We start from the raw sequence: 23,172 nt of genomic DNA, 5'->3' as shown, positions 1-23,172 counted from the left end.
ACGAGGCTTATAGCAATAGATGGTTGAAATGAATTAACCAAAAGCTTTCCCCCTTCATACTTTGCACATAACACTTTAACTGCAGATACTGTAGCGGAGATCTGTTGCTTTGATGTTGTCTACAGAGTTGTACATATTCATCCATGTTAAAGGGAGGTGTCCAATTTGCAATAACTCAGGGGGCAAGTAAAGCTCAGAGAGGGGGAGTCGATAGTGTTCTCACTGAGTATGGCTTGCATTTGATACATGAATACTATTGTATGTATGGCGTTAATATTTAAAAGTGTTGCCTTAGTAGATGTGTGGGCTTGTGTAGGATTGCCAGTTGTGTTGAATCAGAGTGAGTGACTTGTCTTTCTGACTGTTGGTGAACTCTGTGTTATTTGTGTCTACATTGGAGCACTAAATGATAATTGTTCGATCAACCGTGGCAAGACTACAGGACCCTGTCAAAATAAAAATGTAGCTTTAGCTTGTTGCTGTCATCATGTTAATATAAAAGTGTCTAAACATGTCAGGTATAACAAAGACCTTAAACCCATAAATCTTTCATTTGTAGGGATATAGCTCTTGGCGCAAGACACACATAATGCTTAATACTGTTTGTAATTTTCTTCTTGTGAACTGTACAAATATTTAAAATGCTGTTGCAATCTGTACAAAATGAACTTTGCTGTATAACTGCTCTTTGTGCAATCATAGCGGCTATTATTGCATTGGCTATCTGTCCAGTAGCAAACATGTACAATAACTACTGTTGTATATAAAACCACAAAGTAAAGCAGTATTTTTTGGGGGGGGTTATTTATTTTAAAATATTTTTTTTAGGGGGTAGATCAGCTTTAATATTGCAGATAGATTGTAACTTCCATCAATGTAATTGTCTGCAACACTTCCAATTCCCCATATGTTTTTTTCTCTCTCGCAAAATATATATATATATATATATATATATATATATATATATATATATATATATATATATATATATACATATACATATACATACATATATGTACATATCCTTTAAAAATATATTTTTTCCTTTATTACTTTCCAACCCCACCACCCCTTCCCTAATTGGAGTAAACTAGTGAACAACAATGCTTAGGCCTCTTCTTCCAGCTTATACATACTCTATACATTTTATGGACACAGTCAATTTTACAATAATTCAATTTTGTTTGTTTTTACTCCTGAACTTCCTCCACCCTCAACCTCTCCTATCATTTTCATGTCCATCCGGTTTGCTTCTATATGCCATATCGTTCTAACTGTGCTCTTTCACAAAAGCTCTCAACCTATAACCCATATACTTATTATGGACACAGTATGCTTTACATTAGTTATCCTGTTGTTATTAGTTGTTAGTTGTTATTAGTCCCATCCTTCAGCACCATTCAACACCTCCCATCTATCTCTTAAGACCATCCATATTGGATTTCTATTTGCCATATATTTTTCAACTGTACTGTGATGTTTCACAAAAGTTCTGAACCCTTCTATTCTCATTGTTTCTACAGATTGTGAATAAACATTTTTGCTAAAAGTATTATTATATTAACTAAACCTGTATTAGTAAAATACTTACCAGGCTGTAACTGCTTTGACTTTGCAGATGAAAACTTTCTTTCTGCTGCATAATGTTCACTATGTTTTAAGGTCAACTGTTTGATGACAGATCATGTCAATCAATATTTAATAAAAACCTGGTGCAAGTAAAATGCCTGTATACATTATACATGTATGTTTCAATAAAATACTAAAAGTGTATTTGATGTATTTGTTTTCCCAAACACATGTTCAGTCTTTAAATAGCCCAATATACAGTGGGGAGAACAAGTATTTGATACACTGCCGATTTTCCAGGTTTTCCTACTTACAAAGCATGTAGAGGTCTGTAATTTTTATCATAGGTACACTTCAACTGTGAGAGACGGAATCTAAAACAAAAATCCAGAAAATCACATTGTATGATTTTTAAGTAATTAATTTGCATTTTATTGCATGACATAAGTATTTGATACATCAGAAATGCAGAACTTAATATTTGGTACAGAAACCTTTGTTTGCAATTACAGAGATCATACGTTTCCTGTAGGTCTTGACCAGGTTTGCACACACTGCAGCAGGGATTTTGGCCCACTCCTCCATACAGACCTTCTCCAGATCCTTCAGGTTTCGGGGCTGTCGCTGGGCAATACGGACTTTCAGCTCCCTCCAAAGATTTTCTATTGGGTTCAGGTCTGGAGACTGGCTAGGCCACTCCAGGACCTTGAGATGCTTCTTACGGAGCCACTCCTTAGTTGCCCTGGCTGTGTGTTTCGGGTCGTTGTCATGCTGGAAGACCCAGCCACGACACATCTTCAATGCTCTTACTGAGGGAAGGAGGTTGTTGGCCAAGATCTTGCGATACATGGCCCCATCCATCCTCCCCTCAATACGGTGCAGTCGTCCTGTCCCCTTTGCAGAAAAGCATCCCCAAAGAATGATGTTTCCACCTCCATGCTTCACGGTTGGGATGGTGTTCTTGGGGTTGTACTCATCCTTCTTCTTCCTCCAAACACGGCGAGTGGAGTTTAGACCAAAAAGCTCTATTTTTGTCTCATCAGACCACATGACCTTCTCCCATTCCTCCTCTGGATCATCCAGATGTTCATTGTCAAACTTCAGACGGGCCTGGACATGCGCTGGCTTGAGCAGGGGGACCTTGCGTGCACTGCAGGATTTTAATCCATGACGGCGTAGTGTGTTACTAATGGTTTTCTTTGAGACTGTGGTCCCAGCTCTCTTCAGGTCATTGACCAGGTCCTGCCGTGTAGTTCTGGGCTGATCCCTCACCTTCCTCATGATCATTGATGCCCCACGAGGTGAGATCTTGCATGGAGCCCCAGACCGAGGATGATTGACCGTCATCTTGAACTTCTTCCATTTTCTAATAATTGCGCCAACAGTTGTTGCCTTCTCACCAAGCTGCTTGCCTATTGTCCTGTAGCCCATCCCAGCCTTGTGCAGGTCTACAATTTTATCCCTGATGTCCTTACACAGCTCTCTGGTCTTGGCCATTGTGGAGAGGTTGGAGTATGTTTGATTGAGTGTGTGGACAGGTGTCTTTTATACAGGTAACGAGTTCAAACAGGTGCAGTTAATACAGGTAATGAGTGGAGAACAGGAGGGCTTCTTAAAGAAAAACTAACAGGTCTGTGAGAGCCGGAATTCTTAATGGTTGGTAGGTGATCAAATACTTATGTCATGCAATAAAATGCAAATTAATTACTTAAAAATCATACAATGTGATTTTCTGGATTTTTGTTTTAGATTCCGTCTCTCACAGTTGAAGTGTACCTATGATACAAATTACAGACCTCTATATGCTTTGTAAGTAGGAAAACCTGCAAAATCGTCAGTGTATCAAATACTTGTTCTCCCCACTATACACTGAGTGTACAAAACATTAAGAACATCTTCCTACTATTGAGTTGCACCCCCCCTTTTGCCCTCAGAACAGCTTCAATTCATCAGGGCATGGACTCTACAAGGTGTCGAAAGTGTTCCACAGGGATGCTGGCCCATGTTGACGCCAACACTTCTCACAGTTGTGCCCAGTTGGCTGGATGTCCTTTGGGTGGTGGACCATTCTTGATACACACGGGAAACTTGAGCGTGAAAAACCCAGCTGCGTTGTAGTTTATGACACACTCAAACCGGTGCGCCTGGCACCTACTACCATATCCCGTTCAAAGGCACTTCAATATTTTGTCTTGACAATTCACCCTCTGAATGGCACACATACACAATCCATGTCTCACTTGTCTCAAAGCTTAAAAATCCTTCTTTAACCTGTCTCCTCCCCTTCATCTACACTGATTGAAGTGAATTTAACAAGTGACATCAATAAAGGATGATAGACTGACCAGATGAAACCTATGTCATGGAAAGAGCAGGTGTTCATAATGTTTTATGAAACTGGGATACAGGATGCTTGGAAGCCCCCAGAATCATCTTCACACAGAGAAAGAAAGACACACAGGAATAACAGTGTTCAAGTAATAACAGAGCATAAAATATAACTTTATTAATTTACACTTTTACATTCCATTCACAAAGTCACAATGGCATATCGTCATTGGAGTACCATCAAACTCCATCGGCAGGACCAGCATACGTGTCACTTGCTTGCAAACGCCATGATCTGCTCCTGGAGAGACAAAGAAAGAAACAAGATCAACTCACAAATCTAAACATCCATTTTCATCCATCCATCCTTATCCACAAATACATTCATCCAACAGCCACGTATAGCACTAGCAAGTTTGACAAAAAACGATGACTAGGATCTTTCCCATCTGCGTAAAAAGTGGCACTACAAACCTCTGTATACGAGATCTGTAAACTCTGAACATTTAATATGGAAAAATGTCAAGCATAACTTTGGGTCTCCAGAGAGAAATGCCTTTACAACCAGTTACGGTTGCTTTGGTCTGAATCACTTAGTAGGGAATAAAGCCATTTCACATCAGCGGTCTGTAATAAAATGGGTGTGAAAACACAAGCCAACACCACCGTAACGCAGCCTCGGGGCCAGCACCCCACCCACACACTTTCTGTAACACTACATTTGGGGCTAAACTAAGCTGCCGTAGTAGTAGGTTGACAACCATGGAAATTATAGACAGAGCCGAAGTAAAAAGACATATAATCAGAAAAAGGGCGGGATCGGGTGAGGTCATGAGCGAAGCCAAGGTGGGGTTTACTTCTGACAGGTGTCCAAACTCTGGGAATGGAAGAAGAGATGGCCTCTACTTGCACAAGTGTTGTGATGATCAAGGAGTTGTGGGTTCACTTTGATAAGGGGCATGACATTCGGGACAGGTAAGGGTTGAAGAGAAGAGAGAGAGCATACTAACTTTCATGGCTGGCAGTGTGTTGGTGGCCTGCAGACCGAAGGTGCGTAAGACAACCATGGGGGCAGCGTTAGTGGAGTACAGTCGTTTCATCAGGTCGATGGCAGCCATCATGGGCAGGTTGTGTCGCTGGCGCTCTGTCTCATATTCCAACAGGTGCTGCATGGCCCCTATACAACACAACACAGATAGAGCAAAACACTAGGGGTTAACAAAATCATGGAGAAAATATTTTGCACCTGTGTATATTGTTATTGCGTTTTCTGCATTAGGTCGAAACATTGGAGCTATTCTGACTTCAAAACAGAATAAATCAAATAAAAGATTCACATAACCGGATTTCCATTTCTGTAAACATACAGTTCTTGGCAGAATGGACAGAAAAAAACATCAAATAAACTTTGGAGGAAAGACTGTTCTTTTTATAATCAAGATCAACAGCAAGAGTCCCAGCCTGGGCTTTGGAAAAAAGCTTCTGAGAAACCACTGGCTACGGCTACTGTGTTTGGTGTCTGTTTAGGGTAGTCACTAACCCAGATCCTTCCCATTAAAGGCCGCCTGGCTCAGGCGCTGAGTGAGGCAGGCCACATCCCCAAAGCCCAGGTTGGCTCCCTGGCCAGCTAGAGGGTGGACGCGGTGTGCTGCATCCCTGCAAAGACAAATAAAGACCCCTGCCTTGTAAATCTAGTCACCACATCTACAGGGTAGGATCAAAGCAAGCATTCCCTTGAAATAGACATAAATACCAATAATTAAGTAGAGGAATTAACCTTTTTTTTAATGATCTCATTTTTTAAATATGATCCTGTTATACCTTCATAGAATTAGGGCATATAATCCTTCCATTTACAAAATGCCAGGTCAAATATGAGTCACAGTTTTCCAAAGCAAACCGAAGTGAAGTTCAATAACTGAGTGTCCCACAGGGGTGAGTGGTGACTTACCCGATGAGGGCCACCCGGTGCCTGATGTACTCTGACGCATGGCCCATGCCCAGGGGGAACATGACCCGACTCTTTGGGCCGATCCCGGCCACACTGGGGGGTAGCTGGCGGGCCGAGCCGGCAGACGGCATGAGGACTGACAGGGCAGTGCGGAACAGAGAGCCAGCAGTCTCCACCAGCTCACTGTGGTTCTCATTACTCCACTGGCAGACAGAGACGACACAGAAAGAGAGGGAGACAGAGGGAGAGCGGAAGAGAGAGACATGGAGGGAGAAACAGTGGGAAAAGGAAGAGACAGACAGAGGTACAGGAGAGATAGAGAGAGGTGTGGTAGAGAGAAGAGAGAAGTTAACAAAGAAACAAACTAGATCAGAAATGCAGAGTGAGTGTACTTTCCCTCACTAACAAAATGGTTTGGCAGCGTTACAGGACCCTTGCTAATTAAAAGAAGAGGCTGGTCATGCTTGCTGTTGAATTAGCTTAGTTTGAAAAACATTCCATGCAGTAATGACCAACTGGCAGACCACAGGTTTAATTAGCAAACCAGGCCTGAAACCAAGCATGACTCAACCGTGGTGACCGCATCGGCAGGACCAGTAAAAATAGTCTGCTTGGGAAAGCGACTTTAGGCCGGCAAAACGTTGGTATTGTCTACATCAGGGGTGTCAAACATACGGCCTGCGGGCCGGATCAGGCCCACAAACGGGTTTAATCCGGCCCGCGAGATGATTAAAAAAAATAAAATAATAATAATAATAATTTTATTTTTTATTTTTTTAAGTATAAAAATGCGCTGCAATTTTTCAAGAAAATAAACTGCTGTTCCAATTGGGTCCACTGGATGGCGCAATAGCAATTGTGTTAAGCAAGCGAACTGTTTACACCGGGGCAGAGCAAGTAGGTCAAGCACGTGCAGCCAATGAGCTACTTTGTTTTGCCCGCGATATTTATTACGGCTTCTACTTTTAACTTTATGTGCTTTGGCACCCTCATTGCCCCAATATGTCTCTGTCAAAAAAGAGAAAAGTGGACGCAGAGTGCAGAGTGTTCCAAGAAAAATGGTCATCCTATTTAATCACGGAATTGAATGGGAAAGCTGTGTGTTTGGTGTGTTCAGAGCATGTTGCAGTGCTGAAAGAATATAACCTTCGGTCGCCACTATGTGAGTCTTCATGCCGACAAATATGACAACTTTCAAGGACAGCGGAGATGAGAGAAGGTGAATGAACTGTTGGCGGGTCTGAAGAAACAGCAGTCTGTGTTTACTCACAGCCGAGACATCAGTGACGCTGCAGTGAAAGCTAGCTACCTCATTGCTAATGAAATCGCAGTGGCTTCAAAACCATTTAGTGAGGGTGAATTTGTAAAAACATGCATGATGAAGGCAGCGGAGATTGTGTGCCCTGAAAAGCGGCAGGCTTTTGCAAATATCAGCCTGACAAGAAACACAGTTGCAGACAGGATTTCCGATCTTTCAGTGGATTTGGACAGCCAGTTGAAGCAAAAAGTAAAGTCATTTATTGCGTTTTTCGGTTGCAATTGATGAAAGCACGGACATTACAGATGTTGCACAACTGGCCATTTTTTCATCCGCGGAGTTGATGACACATTGACCGTCACCGAGGAGTTCGTGGAGTTGGTGCCGATGACAGATACAACGACAGCAGCTGATATTTTTACCGCACTCGTCGGGCGCGCTGGACAGGGTCGGAGTGGACTGGTCCCACGCTGTCAGCCTGGCTACAGATGGTGCGCCCTCAATGATCGGGAAAAAAGCAGGCGTTGTGACAAAGTTCAGAGAGAAAGTGCAATCTGCAAATGGAGGACGTGATTTTTTGACTTTTCACTGTATTTTTGCACCAGGAGGCTTTGTGTTGTAAGTCATTAAAGATGGATAACGTCATGAAGGTGGTCATCCAAACTGTTAATTTCATCCGATCCAGAAGCCTGAATCACCGTCAGTTTGACAGCCTTCTCAGAGAGAAAGACCACATCTATGGCCTGCCATACCACACTGAGGTAAGATGGTTAAGCCGAGGTGCTGTGCTGAGGCGTTTCTTTGATTTACGAGAAGAAATTGAACAGTTCATGGAAGAAAAGGGCAAACCAGTGTTAGAATTTCATTCCGCAGAATGGATGCCGGACCTTGCATTTATGGTGGATGTTACAGAGCACCTGAATAACTTGAACAAACAGCTGCAAGGGCGCAACAAAGTTGTCACGCAGTATTATGACAGCATACGTTCTTTCAAGTTGAAGCTGTCATTGTGGGAGACGCAACTTGCCGGTGGTGATGCAGCTCACTTCCCCTGTCTGAAAAATGTGTGCGCGACCCAACATGTGGCAGACATGAAGCGGTTCAAAGATAAAATAACTGGACTGTTACGGGAGTTTGAGCAACGCTTTCAGATTTATGTTTATATGTTTTTATGTTGATGTGCTATTGTTTTTAATTGATTTTATTTTATTTGTATATTTAACCTATTCTTGACTCTGTGGTTCTTGCACTTGTTTGGGGAACAGGATTTCATTATTTTTATCTACATTTCTGCCTGAGAAATGACACCCTGATATAGTTCTGTGATCTGTGAAACAGTTCTGTTAATCACTGAGGCATTGTGTGTTTGTGTGTTCTTTTTCTTTAGAATTTTCAAATAAACTTGACGTGTTTTATGATTAATAGTGATGTTGTGCTTGTACTATTTTGGACACACTGTCCTCAGGCTCCAGCTTTATGTTGTATGTTGATCGTATTAAAACAAAGAAAACAATCTGAAGTTGTTGTTTTTAAGTTATATATATACACCATGATTTTTCCGGTCCGGCCCACTTGGGAATAGATTTTCCTCCATGTGGCCCCTGAGCTAAAATGAGTTTGACACCCCTGGTCTACATGTATGATGTATAGTAGACAGAAAACAGTGACAAGTGCACCCATTGGCATTGGTGAACCGGTTAATTGGTGCACTTGCAGCATGTTGGTAACAAGAGCATTTCCATTCATAAACATACTATTCATAACGCATATGAATGTATCAGAAATGTATTAAGGCACTTGTTCCTCATCATTATCTGATTTGGTGGGGTCAGGCCGGGACTCACGAAGGCAGTGTTGATGGCGTCCACGAAGCTCTCCTCATCCAGCTGCAGCAGCTCCTCAGCATGGCGGTGGCTGGTCGACCACACCAGAGAACTCTCTGTGTCCGACAACTACAGCCACAAGAGAGACGGGGGACGTCAGTTAAAACGAAAGAACAAAAAAAAGCAAAGAGCTCAGCTGCACTTTGAACCTATGATACAAACTTACTGGTAACATTGCTATGGGGCCTGTAGGAAGGAATCTCTGCCAGGCAACATTGTTCTCTGTTGGCTATAGAAACACATGATAATAATTAGTATGGCCTCTAGGTGTCTTGGTGAAATAGACCGGTTGTAAGATGTAAATCTCACCTCGGACAGATGCAGGACAGCCACAACAGCTGATTGGTCGTAATTCCACTTGAACGTGGGTATCCCCGCCTCCCGCCTCACCATCGAATTTGGCCCATCTGCTCCAATCTGAAAACCGGCCAATCACAGCGGTTACATCCTACAGCATTACGGTCAAAGGCATAAAATAAAAGAGTTACTACTCAGATGTTGGACTGACCAGTAGCTTGGTTTGAAGCGTCTGTCCGTTGGCCAGGGTGACCTGAACCCAGGGGATGGCGTCAGCTACCTGGTGGGACTTGGGCCAGGTGTATTTCACCACCTTGGTTTTGTACTGGACCCTCACCTGATCTGAGAGACAGAACACAGAGAAACATTTTATCAAAAGCAGATCCAAGGGGATTCTGGGTTCACCACAGAGAATCATTTTCACTAAACAAGGAAGGGGCCAGTAAGTATTTTTCATCACAATTGGTCACACTAATCAAGGCTTTGCTACTTGTTTCCTCCAAAAAGGAAAAAAATTGAGTACGGTTTGGCTGTAAGTGACTAAGGCAGTGGAGGATCTACAAACCACCTTGTAAAACACCACTGGTTTCCCTCTCTGGCAGGGAGCAGCTGCCGAAGCTCACATTGACAATCTTCTTAATGGTCTTGGCTTGCTGCATAGCATTGACTAATAGTGTTTATCTACAAGCAGACCATGCCACACTTTCCGCTTGCTGCCAGCATGCTGGGATTACACCAAAACTCTCACTTTCTTGGAATTATCGGTAGTCGGTCATCCCGAACATGAAAGTATCCGGAATTACGCTTGGCGTTGCCCACTTGGAGAGGCTCCTGTCCGCAGATTGACTACTGATTCCTGAACACGAGCGACAAATATTGGCATGCAGTGATTGGAGAGCAGAGTTACTACCAAACCAGCTGGCTTAGTGCACGCTTTTCATGTACTGCCTTAGAAGCAGAGAAACATCATGGCCAAAGCAAGAAGAAATTAAATAGAGGACCAACGCCTTTAAGGAAAACCTGCTGCCTGCAACCACACATCTGTTTAGTGCAAAATGTTGAAAATCCTGTTTATAAATATGCTGTTTTACAGTCTGACACATGGCAGTGCTAAGGTTTCATTTGTGAACCTCAAAAAAGTTGGCCTAATTTCAACAACAATACAGCACAATAAACCGTCAGCACTTTAGCATCGTTAATGGTGTGGGAGCACATGTCAATGTGAAATAGGTCACTGGACAACTGCACGTGCCTTTACATGGCACCCGGTCTATGGAGTGCTCTAACTGGCACATAGGAAATATGACGCTTGATTGAAATAGCAGGAAAAACATGGATGCGTCCAAGAGCTGCACTGGTCTTTAAAATTAGACACTGGGAAAAATACAAATAAACAAAACACAGGGACAGGATGAAACAACTGTGGTGACATTACACGAGTTTCCAGACCCCGCTCCTATTAACAGGATGTCACTGAAATTAAGAGGTCTTCTAAGGAGAGTTACATCACTACTCATGCATAGTGAGGGTTTCATGGAAAAATCATCAATGCTACTGGACTGTGTGTTGTGCTGCTTTTCTTACCAGAGAGATTGTCCAGCTGTTTCGTCAGGGCTGCCACAATGATGTCGTTCTCCACAATGTATGCCATCTCGTCCTGCAGGTTCTCCTTATCGAATGTAATCAGGGCATCCGAGCAGGCATCCCAAACCTAAATGAGAGACCAATTATCCCTGTGGTCTACAACTCTATCCTTAAATGCACCCCCTTTCCCTATATTTAGCCGACCAAAGAGGCACAGCCTAATTGAACTGAACACATCAAAGTTGTTCAGCTGCAGCCAGAGCTTGGCAGCCACTACATCAAGCACCAAACTAAGATCCAGGAAGGTCAACAACACCCTTCTGGTTCTATGGTTGACTTAGGGAGCTTACTGAAGCACAATTAAATGCCATTTGTGATGTGGATTTATGGTAATATATTTGGCCCAACAAATAATAAATACAGAACACATTTGTTAACATTACTGAGCGGGTAAATATTTGTTCATGTATCCCAAAAAAGTAGAGTCAGTGTTAGAATAAAACACATAATTGAGGCACATATAATTTCTGAGACGGTAAATGAAAATACTTTTCATGTGACACAGCAAAGTGGTTATGCTTATGTAGGACTATGATGGCTTGTTACCAAGGCCACAGACCTTATCATTCAGAAGTAACACAGCTAAACTACTTTTTTCCCAACATGCCATAAAGTAGTGGGTTTTACACTACAGAAAACCACTAATGGTGGTGGGTTTGCAACTTGTGACAAGTGGTTGGCTGCTTGAAAGATTTAATGAAACCAAACCGCAAATTGCAAGGAGTTATGTTGGAGAAAAATATACTTCTGTTGATAAGGAATGTGTTGCTATGTACTTATTGTCCTCTTTGCTAGGAGAAAACCCCAAATGGGAGCTTTAAAACCTGCTTATCTTTTCATCCTAACACCCAGACAGGAGACAGACCATTGGAAATGGCCTACTAATGACTCATATTCAGGTTGTTTTTCCTTCTTAAGGCAGTAGTTAACTTTTTAGGATAGTGAATGAAGATTATTTTTGGTTAACCTCAACGCACTGCTCCTCTATCCTTGTAATATGCATCAGCAAACAAACAAGCAGATAAAAGGAGCAGAGCAGTTAAGGTATTATGGGAGAGGTATATCACCATAATCCCCATATGGTATTTTATGATGACATCCTTGGCCATGAGTGAAACCCTGTGGTTTGGTCTTTGGTAGAAACTGACCACATCTTACAGAGGGGACTCAACCTGTGCCCACAGCTGTAAAACAGGGTCACTTTGCTGCTGACATCCACACATCCTGTCATCTTCCATCTTCTGCTTGTCACATCAATCTTTATAATTAGTAGACACAGAGGATGAACGCCTAGTTGAAGATGCCAAATAGATGTATTCTTCCTATTAAATATGATCCTAAATAAATAAACACTCTGCCACTGTGGCCAGAGGAAAGAACTAACATTTCACTAAACCAGGGAGTTTTGATCGTCATTTTAAATTGACCTCCTGTTCTTTGGGGTTTGCGGCATCCTGGCATTTGCCTGGCCTCTGAGGATGTATAAATTGGGCAGAGGAATGAACAAAATGCGTGTTTTAAACCGCCATTGGGTTTGCTTTTTCGTTGTGAACAATTACATGCCCAAGGGAAATGGCATTGTAAAGCACATTCAGCACATGATTGAGTGGAGGTTAAATGTCAGTGGAGATACAATTTTCCTAAAATGTTATAGCCAAACAAGTTACTGATGCATGGAGAATGAGAGTAAGTATATAGCAGTATAACTCTAACGACCTAAATGGGCTTCTCAATTAAAAAAGACCTTTAGGGCTTGTGGTAGAGTGGCGTTTCCAAGAACTGACCTGCATCTTCTGATAGGGCTTACATCTCATGTTCATAATGTGATCCCATGCTCCAACACCTGAAAGGTACACACAACATTTTAATAGAATACAAGATCTATAAAATCTAGGAATGTTATGTATGAGGCATACAAGCCCCATAATGACTTGTTAGAGGAATTTGATTAAATGAGACAAGAACTCAAGTGGGTGAACAAAAATATAAACGCATCATGTAAAGTGTTGGTCCCAGGTTTCATCAGCTTAAATAAAAGATCCCAGAAATGTTCCATACGCACAAAAAGCTTATTTCTCTCAAATGTTGTGCACAAATTGGTTTACATCCCTGTTAGTGAGTATTTCTCCTTTGCCAAGATAATCCATCCACCTGACAGGTGTGGCATATCAAGAAGCTGATTTAACAGCATGATCACACAGGTGCATCTTGTGCTGGGGACAATAAAAGGCCACTAAAATGTGCAGTTTTGTCACTCAACACAATACCACAGACGTCTCAAGTTTTGAGGAAGCTTACGATTGGCATGCTGACTGCAGGAGTGTCCACCAGTGCTGTTGCCAGAGAATGTAATGTTCATTTCTCTACCATAAGCCGCCTCCAACGTCGTTTTAGAAAATTTGGCAGTACATCCAACCGGCCTCACAACCGCAGACCACGTGTATGGCACGTGTATGGCAATAGGCGAGCAGTTTGCTGATGTCAATGTTGTGAAGAGAGTGCCCCATGGTGGCGGTGGGATTATGGTATGGGGGCAGGCATAAGCTACGGGCAACGAACACAATTGCATTTTATCGATGGCAATTTGAATGCACAGAGATACCGTGACGAGATCCTGAGGCCCATTGTCGTGCCATTCATCCGCCGCCATCACCTCATGTTTCAGCATGATAACGCACGGCCCCATGTTACAAATATCTGTACACAATTCCTGGAAGCTGAAAATGTCCAGGTTCATCCATGGCCTGCATACTCACCAGACATGTCACCCATTGTTTGGGATGCTCTGGATCGGCGTATACAAGTGTGTTCTAGTTCCCGCCAATATCCATCAACTTCGCACAGCCATTGAAGAGGAGTGGGACAACATTCCACAATCAACAGCCTAATCAACTCTATGCAAAGGAGATGTGTCGCACTGCATGAAGCAAATGGTGGTCACACCAGATACTGACTGGTTTTCTGATCCATGCCCCTACTTTTTTTTTTTAAAGGTATCTTTGACCAACAAATGCATATACACGACATTGCCAAAAGTATGTGGACACCCCTTCAAATGAGTTGATTCGGCTATTTCAGCCACACCCATTGCTGACAGGTGTATAAGATCGAGCACACAGCCACGCAATATCCATAGACAAACATAGGTAGTAGAATGGCCTTACTGAAGAGCTCCGTGACATTCAACGTGGCACTGTCATAGGATGCCACCTTTCCAAAAAGTCAATTTGTCAAATTTCTGCCCTGCTAGAGCTGCCCCGGTCAACTGTAAGTGCTGTTATTGTGAAGTGGAAACGTCTAGGAGCAACAATGGCTCAGCCGAGAAGTGGTAGGCTACACAAGCCCACAGAACGGGACCATCGAGTGCTGAAGCATGTAGCATGTAAAAAATAGTTTGTCCTCGGTTGCAACACTCACTACCTAGTTCCAAACTGCCTCTGGAAGCAACGTCAGCACAATAACTGTTCATCGGGAGCTTCATGAAATGGGTTTCCATGGCCGAGCAGCCGCACACGAGCCTATGCCAAGCGTCGGCTGGAGTGGTGTAAAGCTCGCCGCCATTGGACTCTGGAGCAGTGGAAACGCGTTCTCTGGAGTGATGAATCACGCTTCACCATCTGGCAGTCCGACTGACAAATCTGGGTTTGGCGGATGCCAGGAGAACGCTACCTGCCCCAATGCATAATGCCAACTGTAAAGTTTGGTGGAGGAGGAATAATGGTCTGGGGCTGTTTTTCATGGTTTGGGCTAGGCCCCTTAGATCCAGTGAAGGGAAATCTTAACGCTACAGCATACAATGACATTCTAGACGATGCTGTGCTTCCAACTTGGTGGAAGGCCCTTTCCTGTTTCAGCATGACAATGCCCCTGTACACAAAGCAAGGTCCATACAGAAATGGTTTGTTGAGATCGGTGTGGAAGAACTCGACTGGCCTGCAAAGAGCCCTGACCTCAACCCCATTGAACACCTTTGGGATGAATTGGAACGCCAACTGCGAGCCAGGCCTAATCGCATAACATCAGTGCCCGACCTCACTAATGCTCGTGGCTGAATGGAAGCAAGTCCCCACAGAAATGTTCCAACATCTAGTGGAAAGCCTTCCCAGAAAAGTGGAGGATGTTATAGCAGCAAAGGGGGGACCAACTCAATATTAATGCCCATGATTTTAGAATGAGATGTTTGACGAGCAGGTGTCCACATACTATTCCCAGTCATGTGAAATCCATAGATTAGGGCCTAATTAATTTATTTCAATTGACTGATTTCCTTATATGAACTGTAACTCAGTAGAATCTTGGAAATTGTTGCATGTTGCGTTTATATTTTTGTTCAGTATACATCCAAGTCAACTTAATTGGGCTTGACGTTTACGTTTACGTCATTTAGCAGACGCTCTTATCCAGAGCGACTTACAAATTGGTGCATTCACCCTATAGCCAGTGGGATAACCACTTTACAAAAAAAAATTCTTTCACATTTTTTTAATTTTTTATCTTTTTTATCTTTTTATCATTTTATTTTAATTTATTTATATTATTATTATTATAAAAAAATTTTTTTTGGGGGGGGTATCTGAATCACTTCTTTATTGACATGCAGTACATCATCAGGGTGTAAAACCCAAGGAGACATGAATAATAGTTGAGAGGATCCCATCAATGACCGATGTAGTCTAGAGGCCAGATAGGATCCCTGCTAAGCATGTGTGACTAGACAGGCTGGGTCTGATCCCTAACCTACTTCCTGCCAACATTTTATACTGAGCCACACCACAAATAGGCTTAATCAGACAGGAAGCTGGCCACTTAAACAAAAGCTCTTTTGTCATTGGACTAGATGCACTGTTCTTTTTTAACTGGATAAACCAACCCTGACAAATTATATTGACAACAACTACCAAACTAACTACACACAACTCTTCACTCCTACTGTACTTTATGAAGCTCATACTATTGCAGCCATGTGTATCTGTTTGCAAAGAGGTTTCCTAAATTTTTCTGATGCTATTGGCTGCCAATGGAAAACAGAGATGCTAATGCCATTAGAGAGATTACTTTCTCAGGGAACTTGATAATAGTGTTTGGTAATATGGTTGTGTACCACTGAGGAGGGTGGCAGAGCCCGGGCTGATGGAGCTGACTCTTGTACTGTAGGCATCTGGGACCTTGTCCATCACTTTCTTGTTGCCTGCCTCAAGCAGCAGAATCTTCTTCCCCTCCAAGTTTGGATCCAACCCTGTCAACAATAACGAGGATGCATGAAATTGATTGATGCTGCGTCCAAAATGATAAACAGACAGACTAGAAGTTTTGTGGTGGGAGTAGCATTGATATAGTCTACATTCTGGCATCACTAGTGGTGCCATGAGAACAATACATTACAGTTCCTCTACATGTTTGTCTTAATTATACCTTACTTGTTTAGCAACACAGAACTAAGGCAAATACTGTATGCTGTAAATCAGCAGCAAAGCCACAACTGCAACTTAGTTGTGAGGATGAAGCCTTAGAATTTACATCCAGCAGCAGAATGATGGCTCCTCCTCCTCCTTTAGAGGGGGACAACTAGGGGCAGAGGGGCTGTCTGACTGTCGACTCACCTAAAGAGCAAGCCATAGCGGTCCCAACCATCCCTCCTCCGGATATAATGACATCATAGAGCTCATTTTCATGTTCCATATGTTCTGCTGTGCACGTGAGTCCTCTGCAAATGATTCTTGCTCCTGAAAAACGGTTCACAGCAACACACCGCCGCCCGATTCCATTCAAAGACAGCGCTGTTTTAGTGAGACTATGCATCTTTAAAACAACGTAGCGTGGTACTCGTCTAACCCTTAAAACAACTCCAACTGTATTGTTATCAATCTGGACTAAACGTTTCCCCTTGAATATGTCCTACTAATCGCAGCGGTGTCCATTCTATAATGCAGCCATGTTGTATAGTTTGACATACGTAAGAGGCAAGTACTTCCTGTAGTGCTCAACCAATCAGAAAAAGGAAACGCACTCGTTTCACTTCACAAGTTGTCCGCACTTTGGTGCTATTGATAGTAAAACATAATTCCGTTTTATTCAGGAAGACAATGTACAAGGCACTTCTTGAATAAAAAATGTGTTACAAATTTGTCAACATGATAGTGCCCAATCGAGATCACTGAGGTATAGATCGAGATACCGCAAGCGTTTACTTCAGCCAATCAAACATTAGAGGGTTCCAGGGGGTGGAGTCAAATATCTTAGCTTTGACAACATGTAGCGAAACATCATCTAGCGATTCGAAGTTAAATTACATTGTAACGGTGTCGATATATGACAGTTATTGTTGTGAAGCAAGAAGAAATGGATAACAATGTTCCACTGGAATAAGTATGCTGTAGTTCTATAGTGCACGAGCATGAGGTTATATTTTATATTTTGCAATATTCCTCTATTTTCATCTCATAATTGATTGTAGTTATTCATTGTGTAACAATACAAATGTTCTGGCCTAAAACAGTTTAGCATCTAGCCTACTATGTTAACATATACATATAATAAGACCTCTCTGACAATGTTTAGGAGAAGCAGTTTGGTTGCTAGGGCAACCCTTGCGGAGGCTCACATCATGTGCTGCTGGAGTTCTGCATAACTTTTCATGATATTAATTATCATTCATTAACAAAATTTGGGACAGTTCTGTGGAAATAAAAATGTCTGATCTAAACAAGGGGTTATCTCACTGTGGGAGGTGTTTTTGGAAGAGGTGTTTTTGGAATATAATTCAAAATGTCTTCCCCCTTTTCCTTCTTTCCATAGATGTTTGGTGAATGTCGGGTTCAGGAGGACACACTGCTGCTAGGACGCAGGAGCAGAGGAACATGGCTGACCTGCAGGCTTTCCTGGAGGATGGCCTGAGTTCAGAGCTGCTGCTCCAGCACCAGCTGCAGGAGATGAAGGAGGCCCATAAGCAGCAGCTGCAGGAGACAGAGAGGAGACAGAGAGAGGGCCTTGAGAAAAGGATCCAGCAGAACTCTATGCTGTCAGCAGGCTTTGACAGGAGGTCTAGTGCTGACAGACAACTGGACGAGTTCTTCAGCTCTCAGGCCAGGTATGTCATGTCACCCAATGATGCAAATAAGTTATCACAATATATATTTTTTGTACGTCTCAAATATCCTATTGTTCTATGTTACATAAAACAATCTCAAATGTAGGGGACCGAGGAAATCCAGTTCCATGTCTGAACTGACCTCAGGTAGGAGGTCTACCTCTAGGAAATCCCAACAGCTCAGACAGTCAGGGAGGTCAGTCACATCCTCTGCAGCCCTGGCTTCTGGCACAACTGGTTCACAGCAGCTTCAGCACCGAGGACCAACAGAAACAGAGCCGCTCCAACTAAGCAAAGAGGAGAAAGAGGAGGCGGAGTGTCAGAGGAAGTTCCGTGCTGTTCCTGTGCCTGGCCATTTGTTTTTGCCCCTCTATGATGAGATGACGCAGGTGCGACAGAAAGAGAGGAAGGAAGGCCGTGAACAGAGGAGGGACTTCCTGCTCTCCATGCAGAAGCCCTTCAGCTTCCTGGAGAGAGATGAGAAGAAGAGAGAGAAGCTGATGCAAATGATAAGCACGGTGGCACAGTCTCAAAAAGCCAAGGCCACCAATGTCAGGAAACCAATACCTAAAGCAATCAAAGACCATGCAGTCTCTGAGCATTTAAAAGGTGTGTTGCCTAAATAAAATATCTCCAGAGATCTTGCTTAGGCACAGGAAATGGTATAATAAAAGTATTATAATCCTCTCAATATGTTATTATTTTTTCACTGAATTCTGTATGCTCTGTAGAGGAGGAGTTGCGCAGGAAGGTACGCATCCAGCAGAGGGCCCAGGAGACCTTGAGGAAGTCCACAGCACCTATAGAGAACCATACTCTTACTGAGAACCCTGAGCCTCGCACCACCCAGCGAACTAAGAAGGAGGTCCTGGCCTTCCTGGATCAGAAGCCTACCTTCCAGCCCAAGACCAACGCCCAGGTCCCTGATTTTGACAGGCTGCACAAGGCCTTTCAGAGGGAAGCTCTGAGGAAGACAGAGAGGAAAGATGTTACCAAGTGTCAGCCCTTCCACCTGCGGACATCAACTCTGCCTTCAAGACCAAGCAGAAGCAGCTCTGAAAAAGAACAGGTGAGCTTACTGTAGAACTCTGCAAATAGAACTTGAAATGAAATTGCTCTTTGTGTCTTTGGAAACGTTTTGTTTCCTTGTGTTATTTTTGTCCTAAGGAACCCATAGTCAGTGCCTTTTTGAAGAGAAGCAATTCCTTTGGAGGCTTAACATCACTGTCCACAGATACGCTTCCCACCTATATCACAGATGCAGCAAGGAAACGCTGTATGGCCATTAGGTAAAAGGGAACTGTGAACTTCATTATCAGCTGTGTCTGTCTCAATAAGTAAGGATACAGGAAATACTCGTACTAATCTCTGTCCTGTCCTCTCCATGGTCCATCAGAAAGTATGTGGAGCAGAAAGAGAGCAAGGAGAAGGAGAGTGCAGAGTGGATGCGGAGACATAGGATGAGGTCTCAGGCCATGAAGAAGACAGTGGCTGTCCGCGCCAAGGTCATGGATCCTCATAGCAGCCTGAAAGAGGTGTACCATGAGAAGCTGAAACAGCACCGGTGAGTACTGGGAAATTCCTCAGATGAAAACAGGAAAGAACAGACTGATTAAAGAGTTGTTGCTCTGTATTTATTTACTTAATGTTTATGTGGCTCTGTACATGTAGGGAGGCTGACCAACAAAGGACTAGAGAGTATAAGAAGGAGCTACAGGATATGAAGGCCAGAGTCACTGTCCGTCCTTACCTGTTTGAACAGGTGTCACAGGTAAACTATGGGCTTGCATTGACCTGGAAACTTATTTTCTGGAATTGCAAACACTTGAGAAGAGCTTTTAAACTGTTAACTGTTGTATTATTTACTATTGTGCACCTTCTCTATTCCCTGGCCTTTGATGGAATTGCTCTAGAAAAACGCCAAGGCTGACGCAGAGCGTATATACAGAGACAAGCTGAGGGAAGCTGGTTTGAATGAGCAGTTTGTCAAAACAAAGGGAGAAGAGTTTGGAACGGCACCAGTCTTCATATTGGATGACAATGACGATGTTGATGACCAAAGTGTTGAGAGTGACATAGAGAAAAGGTACCTACAATGACAACAAGTGTGTGTCGCAGTGTCTACCAACTAACAATTAGTTTTATTCATACAATATGTAATGCCAATAGGAATACCACTACAGCTGGTAATCCAAGGACGCCATGTGTTATAGTCATATATACAATGTTGCATTACATAATACTTTGAGACTCTGTCGTAAAGTCTTTAGTGAAGAGAAGGCAAATACTGGAGTCAAGCAAAACTTTGATGCAATTACAATATAGACATTTTCTAACAGACGTCTGATTTAGGGATGGAAACGTAGACGTCGGGGAGAAAATTGAAGAGGTTTAGGAAGAGAGCGTGAAAACCAGAGTGGAATAAATGCATTGATCAAAAAGGTAGACCCGGCATGTAATGGAACTCCAAATAGCTATTCTGCTTCAAAGAGCACTATGTTGTAAAATAATTGTAGTCTAGTTTAACTATGTTGACCCAGTCTTTGACTGTCTGACATGTTTTGTTATCAATTATGATATTTCTAAAATGGGGACATCTGGCCTCTGGCTTTTAAATGTATATTAAATGGAGCAAATGTGAGAAAATGAATAAAGGTTTATAGAACTGTATATGTTTATATGTAATTTAGAATTTTATATGTTGACATTTTACAATGGTAGGGGATTATGGAATATTAAAATTTGGCAGCATAATATTTAAACCTTATTAAAACTGAATATCAAAGGCTTATTTGGTTTTATGAAATTAATTTAGCGTGGCATTATAGAGGAGAACTACTTGGTAACCAGAAAAAAAGTGTTTTAAAAACAAAAAATAGGCCTACAATGCTACAGATTCTGAAAGGTCCTGGTTTAGTTAGTATATCCCTCACTGAGAATCAAAGGGCTGACAGTGGTCTAAGGGATATTGCAGTACAGTAGTACATATTAAATCTGTCATGCAGTCTAGTTGCATTCGTCAAACTGTTTGAGCAAGCCCATAAATATTTTGTCAATGGACAGGTCCTATAAGGACAGGAATCATCTGAAATTGTAATTTCTCGGATGCTTTGGTTAAAGTATCTGGCTATTTCAGAAAATACAGTGCCAGTTAAGTAAATAGGCCTAGCCATTCATCTTCCATCACAAAGGGCATGTCAGTGCACTGCTCTCTGCCCAGTCCCACATCAAATTGGGTTTTATACTGGCCTCCACTGTGAGCTGAAGCAGCTTACTGCCAAGAATGAATGGGATTTTGCTAACCAGATGGAAACATCTGAATATGTACAGTGAGGGAAAAAAGTATTTGATCCCCTGCTGATTTTGTAGGTTTGCCCACTGACAAAGACATGAGCAGTCTATAATTTTAATGGTAGGTTTATTTGAACAGTGAGAGACGCATGTCAAAAATGTTATAAAATGATTTGCATATAAATGAGGGAAATAAGTATTTGACCCCTCTGCAAAACATGACTTAGTACTTGGTGGCAAAACCCTTGTTGGCAATCACAGAGGTCAGACGTTTCTTGTAGTTGGCCACCAGGTTTGCACACATCTCAGGAGGGATTTTGTCCCACTCTTTGCAGATCTTCTCCAAGTCATTAAGGTTTCGAGCCTGACGTTTGGCAACTCAAACCTTCAGCTCCCTCCACAGATTTTCTATGGGATTAAGGTCTGGAGACTGGCTAGGCCACTCCAGGACCTTAATGTGCTTCTTCTTGAGCCACTCCTTTGTTGCCTTGGCCGTGTGTTTTGGGTCATTGTCATGCTGGAATACCCATCCATGACCCATTTTCAATGCCCTGGCTGAGGGATGGAGGTTCTCATCCAAGATTTGATGGTACATGGCCCTGTCCATCGTCCCTTTGATGCGGTGAAGTTGTCCTGTCCCCTTAGCAGAAAAACACCCCCAAAACATAATGTTTCCACCTCCATGTTTGACGGTGGGAATGGTGTTCTTGGGGTCATAGGCAGCATTCCTCCTCCTCCAAACACGGCAAGTTGAGTTGATGCCAAAAAGCTCAATTTTGGTCTCATCTGACCACAACACTTTCACCCAGTTCTCCTCTGAATCATTCAGATGTTCATTGGCAAACTTCAGACGGGCCTGTATATGTGCTTTCTTGAGCAGGGGGACCTTTCGGGCGCTGCAGGATTTCAGTCCTTCACGGTGTAGTGTGCTACCAATTGTTTTCTTGGTGACTATGGTCCCAGCTGCCTTGAGATCATTGACAAGATCCTCCCGTGTAGTTCTGGGCTGATTCCTCACCGTTCTAATGATCATTGCAACTCCACGAGGTGAGAGCATGGAGCCCCAGGCCGAGGGAGATTGACAGTTATTTTGTGTTTCTTCCATTTGCGAATAATCACACCAACTGTTGTCACCTTCTCACCAAGCTGCTTGGCGATGGTCTTGTAGCCCATTCCAGCCTTGTAGGTCTACAATCTTGTCCCTGATATCCTTGGAGTGCTCTTTGGTCTTGGTCATGGTGGAGAGTTTGGAATCGGATTGATTGATTGCTTCTGTGGACAGGTGTCTTTTATACAGGTAACAAGCTGAGATTAGGAGCACTCCCTTTAAGAGTGTGCTCCTAATCTCAGCTCGTTACCTGTATAAAAGACACCTGGGAGCCAGAAATCTTTCTGATTGAAAGGGGGTCAAATACTTATTTCCCTCATTAAAATGCTAATCAATTTATAACATTTTCGACATGCGTTTTTCTGGATTTTTGTTGTTGTTATTCTGTCTCTCACTGTTCAAATAAACCTACCATTAAAATTATAGACTGATCATTTCTTTGTCAGTGGGCAAACGTACAAAATAAGCAGGGGATCAAATACTTTTTTCCCTCACCGTACATAACTGGATATCATTTTGGAGTTGGCTGCTGAAACACACTCAAAGAAACCATTCAGCCATTATTATAGCGGATCCCTGCACACTCTAGCTAGCTGGCTGCAGAACACCATTCCAGAGCCATACCTTGCTGTCTCCATGGAGACCAGCTCAGATGGTCATTTAAGGGGTACCATCATAGAAACATGATGTGTTTAAGTCTCACCTCAAAATGTTTGGATGTGTTCAGTTTATGGTCTTTTCCCTAACAGGGCTCAC

At 42.7% G+C, this 23,172-nt stretch overlaps 2 protein-coding genes across 2 annotated transcripts; one reads left to right on the top strand and one right to left on the bottom strand.

The window, feature by feature from the left end:
* Window positions 1-4,041: 4,041 nt before the first annotated feature.
* coq6 (coenzyme Q6 monooxygenase) lies at window positions 4,042-16,898 on the bottom strand. The gene is made up of 12 exons (XM_041855118.1): window positions 16,531-16,898; window positions 16,032-16,166; window positions 12,715-12,773; window positions 10,871-10,997; window positions 9,498-9,628; window positions 9,299-9,406; window positions 9,156-9,218; window positions 8,951-9,058; window positions 5,849-6,051; window positions 5,438-5,553; window positions 4,908-5,074; window positions 4,042-4,198 (listed from the first exon to the last, which is right to left on the bottom strand). The coding sequence occupies exons 1-12, from the start codon at window positions 16,727-16,729 to the stop codon at window positions 4,169-4,171; spliced, it is 1,446 nt and encodes a 481-aa protein (XP_041711052.1). The 5' UTR covers window positions 16,730-16,898; the 3' UTR covers window positions 4,042-4,168.
* Window positions 16,899-17,171: 273 nt separating this feature from the next.
* fam161b (FAM161 centrosomal protein B) lies at window positions 17,172-20,687 on the top strand. Its single transcript, XM_041854290.1, has 9 exons — window positions 17,172-17,296; window positions 17,726-18,017; window positions 18,124-18,626; window positions 18,749-19,086; window positions 19,185-19,306; window positions 19,414-19,581; window positions 19,689-19,788; window positions 19,931-20,103; window positions 20,370-20,687. The coding sequence occupies exons 2-9, from the start codon at window positions 17,737-17,739 to the stop codon at window positions 20,410-20,412; spliced, it is 1,728 nt and encodes a 575-aa protein (XP_041710224.1). The 5' UTR covers window positions 17,172-17,296; window positions 17,726-17,736; the 3' UTR covers window positions 20,413-20,687.
* Window positions 20,688-23,172: the final 2,485 nt, after the last annotated feature.

This window comes from Coregonus clupeaformis, chromosome 29 (assembly GCF_020615455.1).
Source record: "Coregonus clupeaformis isolate EN_2021a chromosome 29, ASM2061545v1, whole genome shotgun sequence".
NCBI lineage: Eukaryota > Metazoa > Chordata > Actinopteri > Salmoniformes > Salmonidae > Coregonus > Coregonus clupeaformis.
This window is presented reverse-complemented; position numbering and strand designations above follow the sequence as displayed.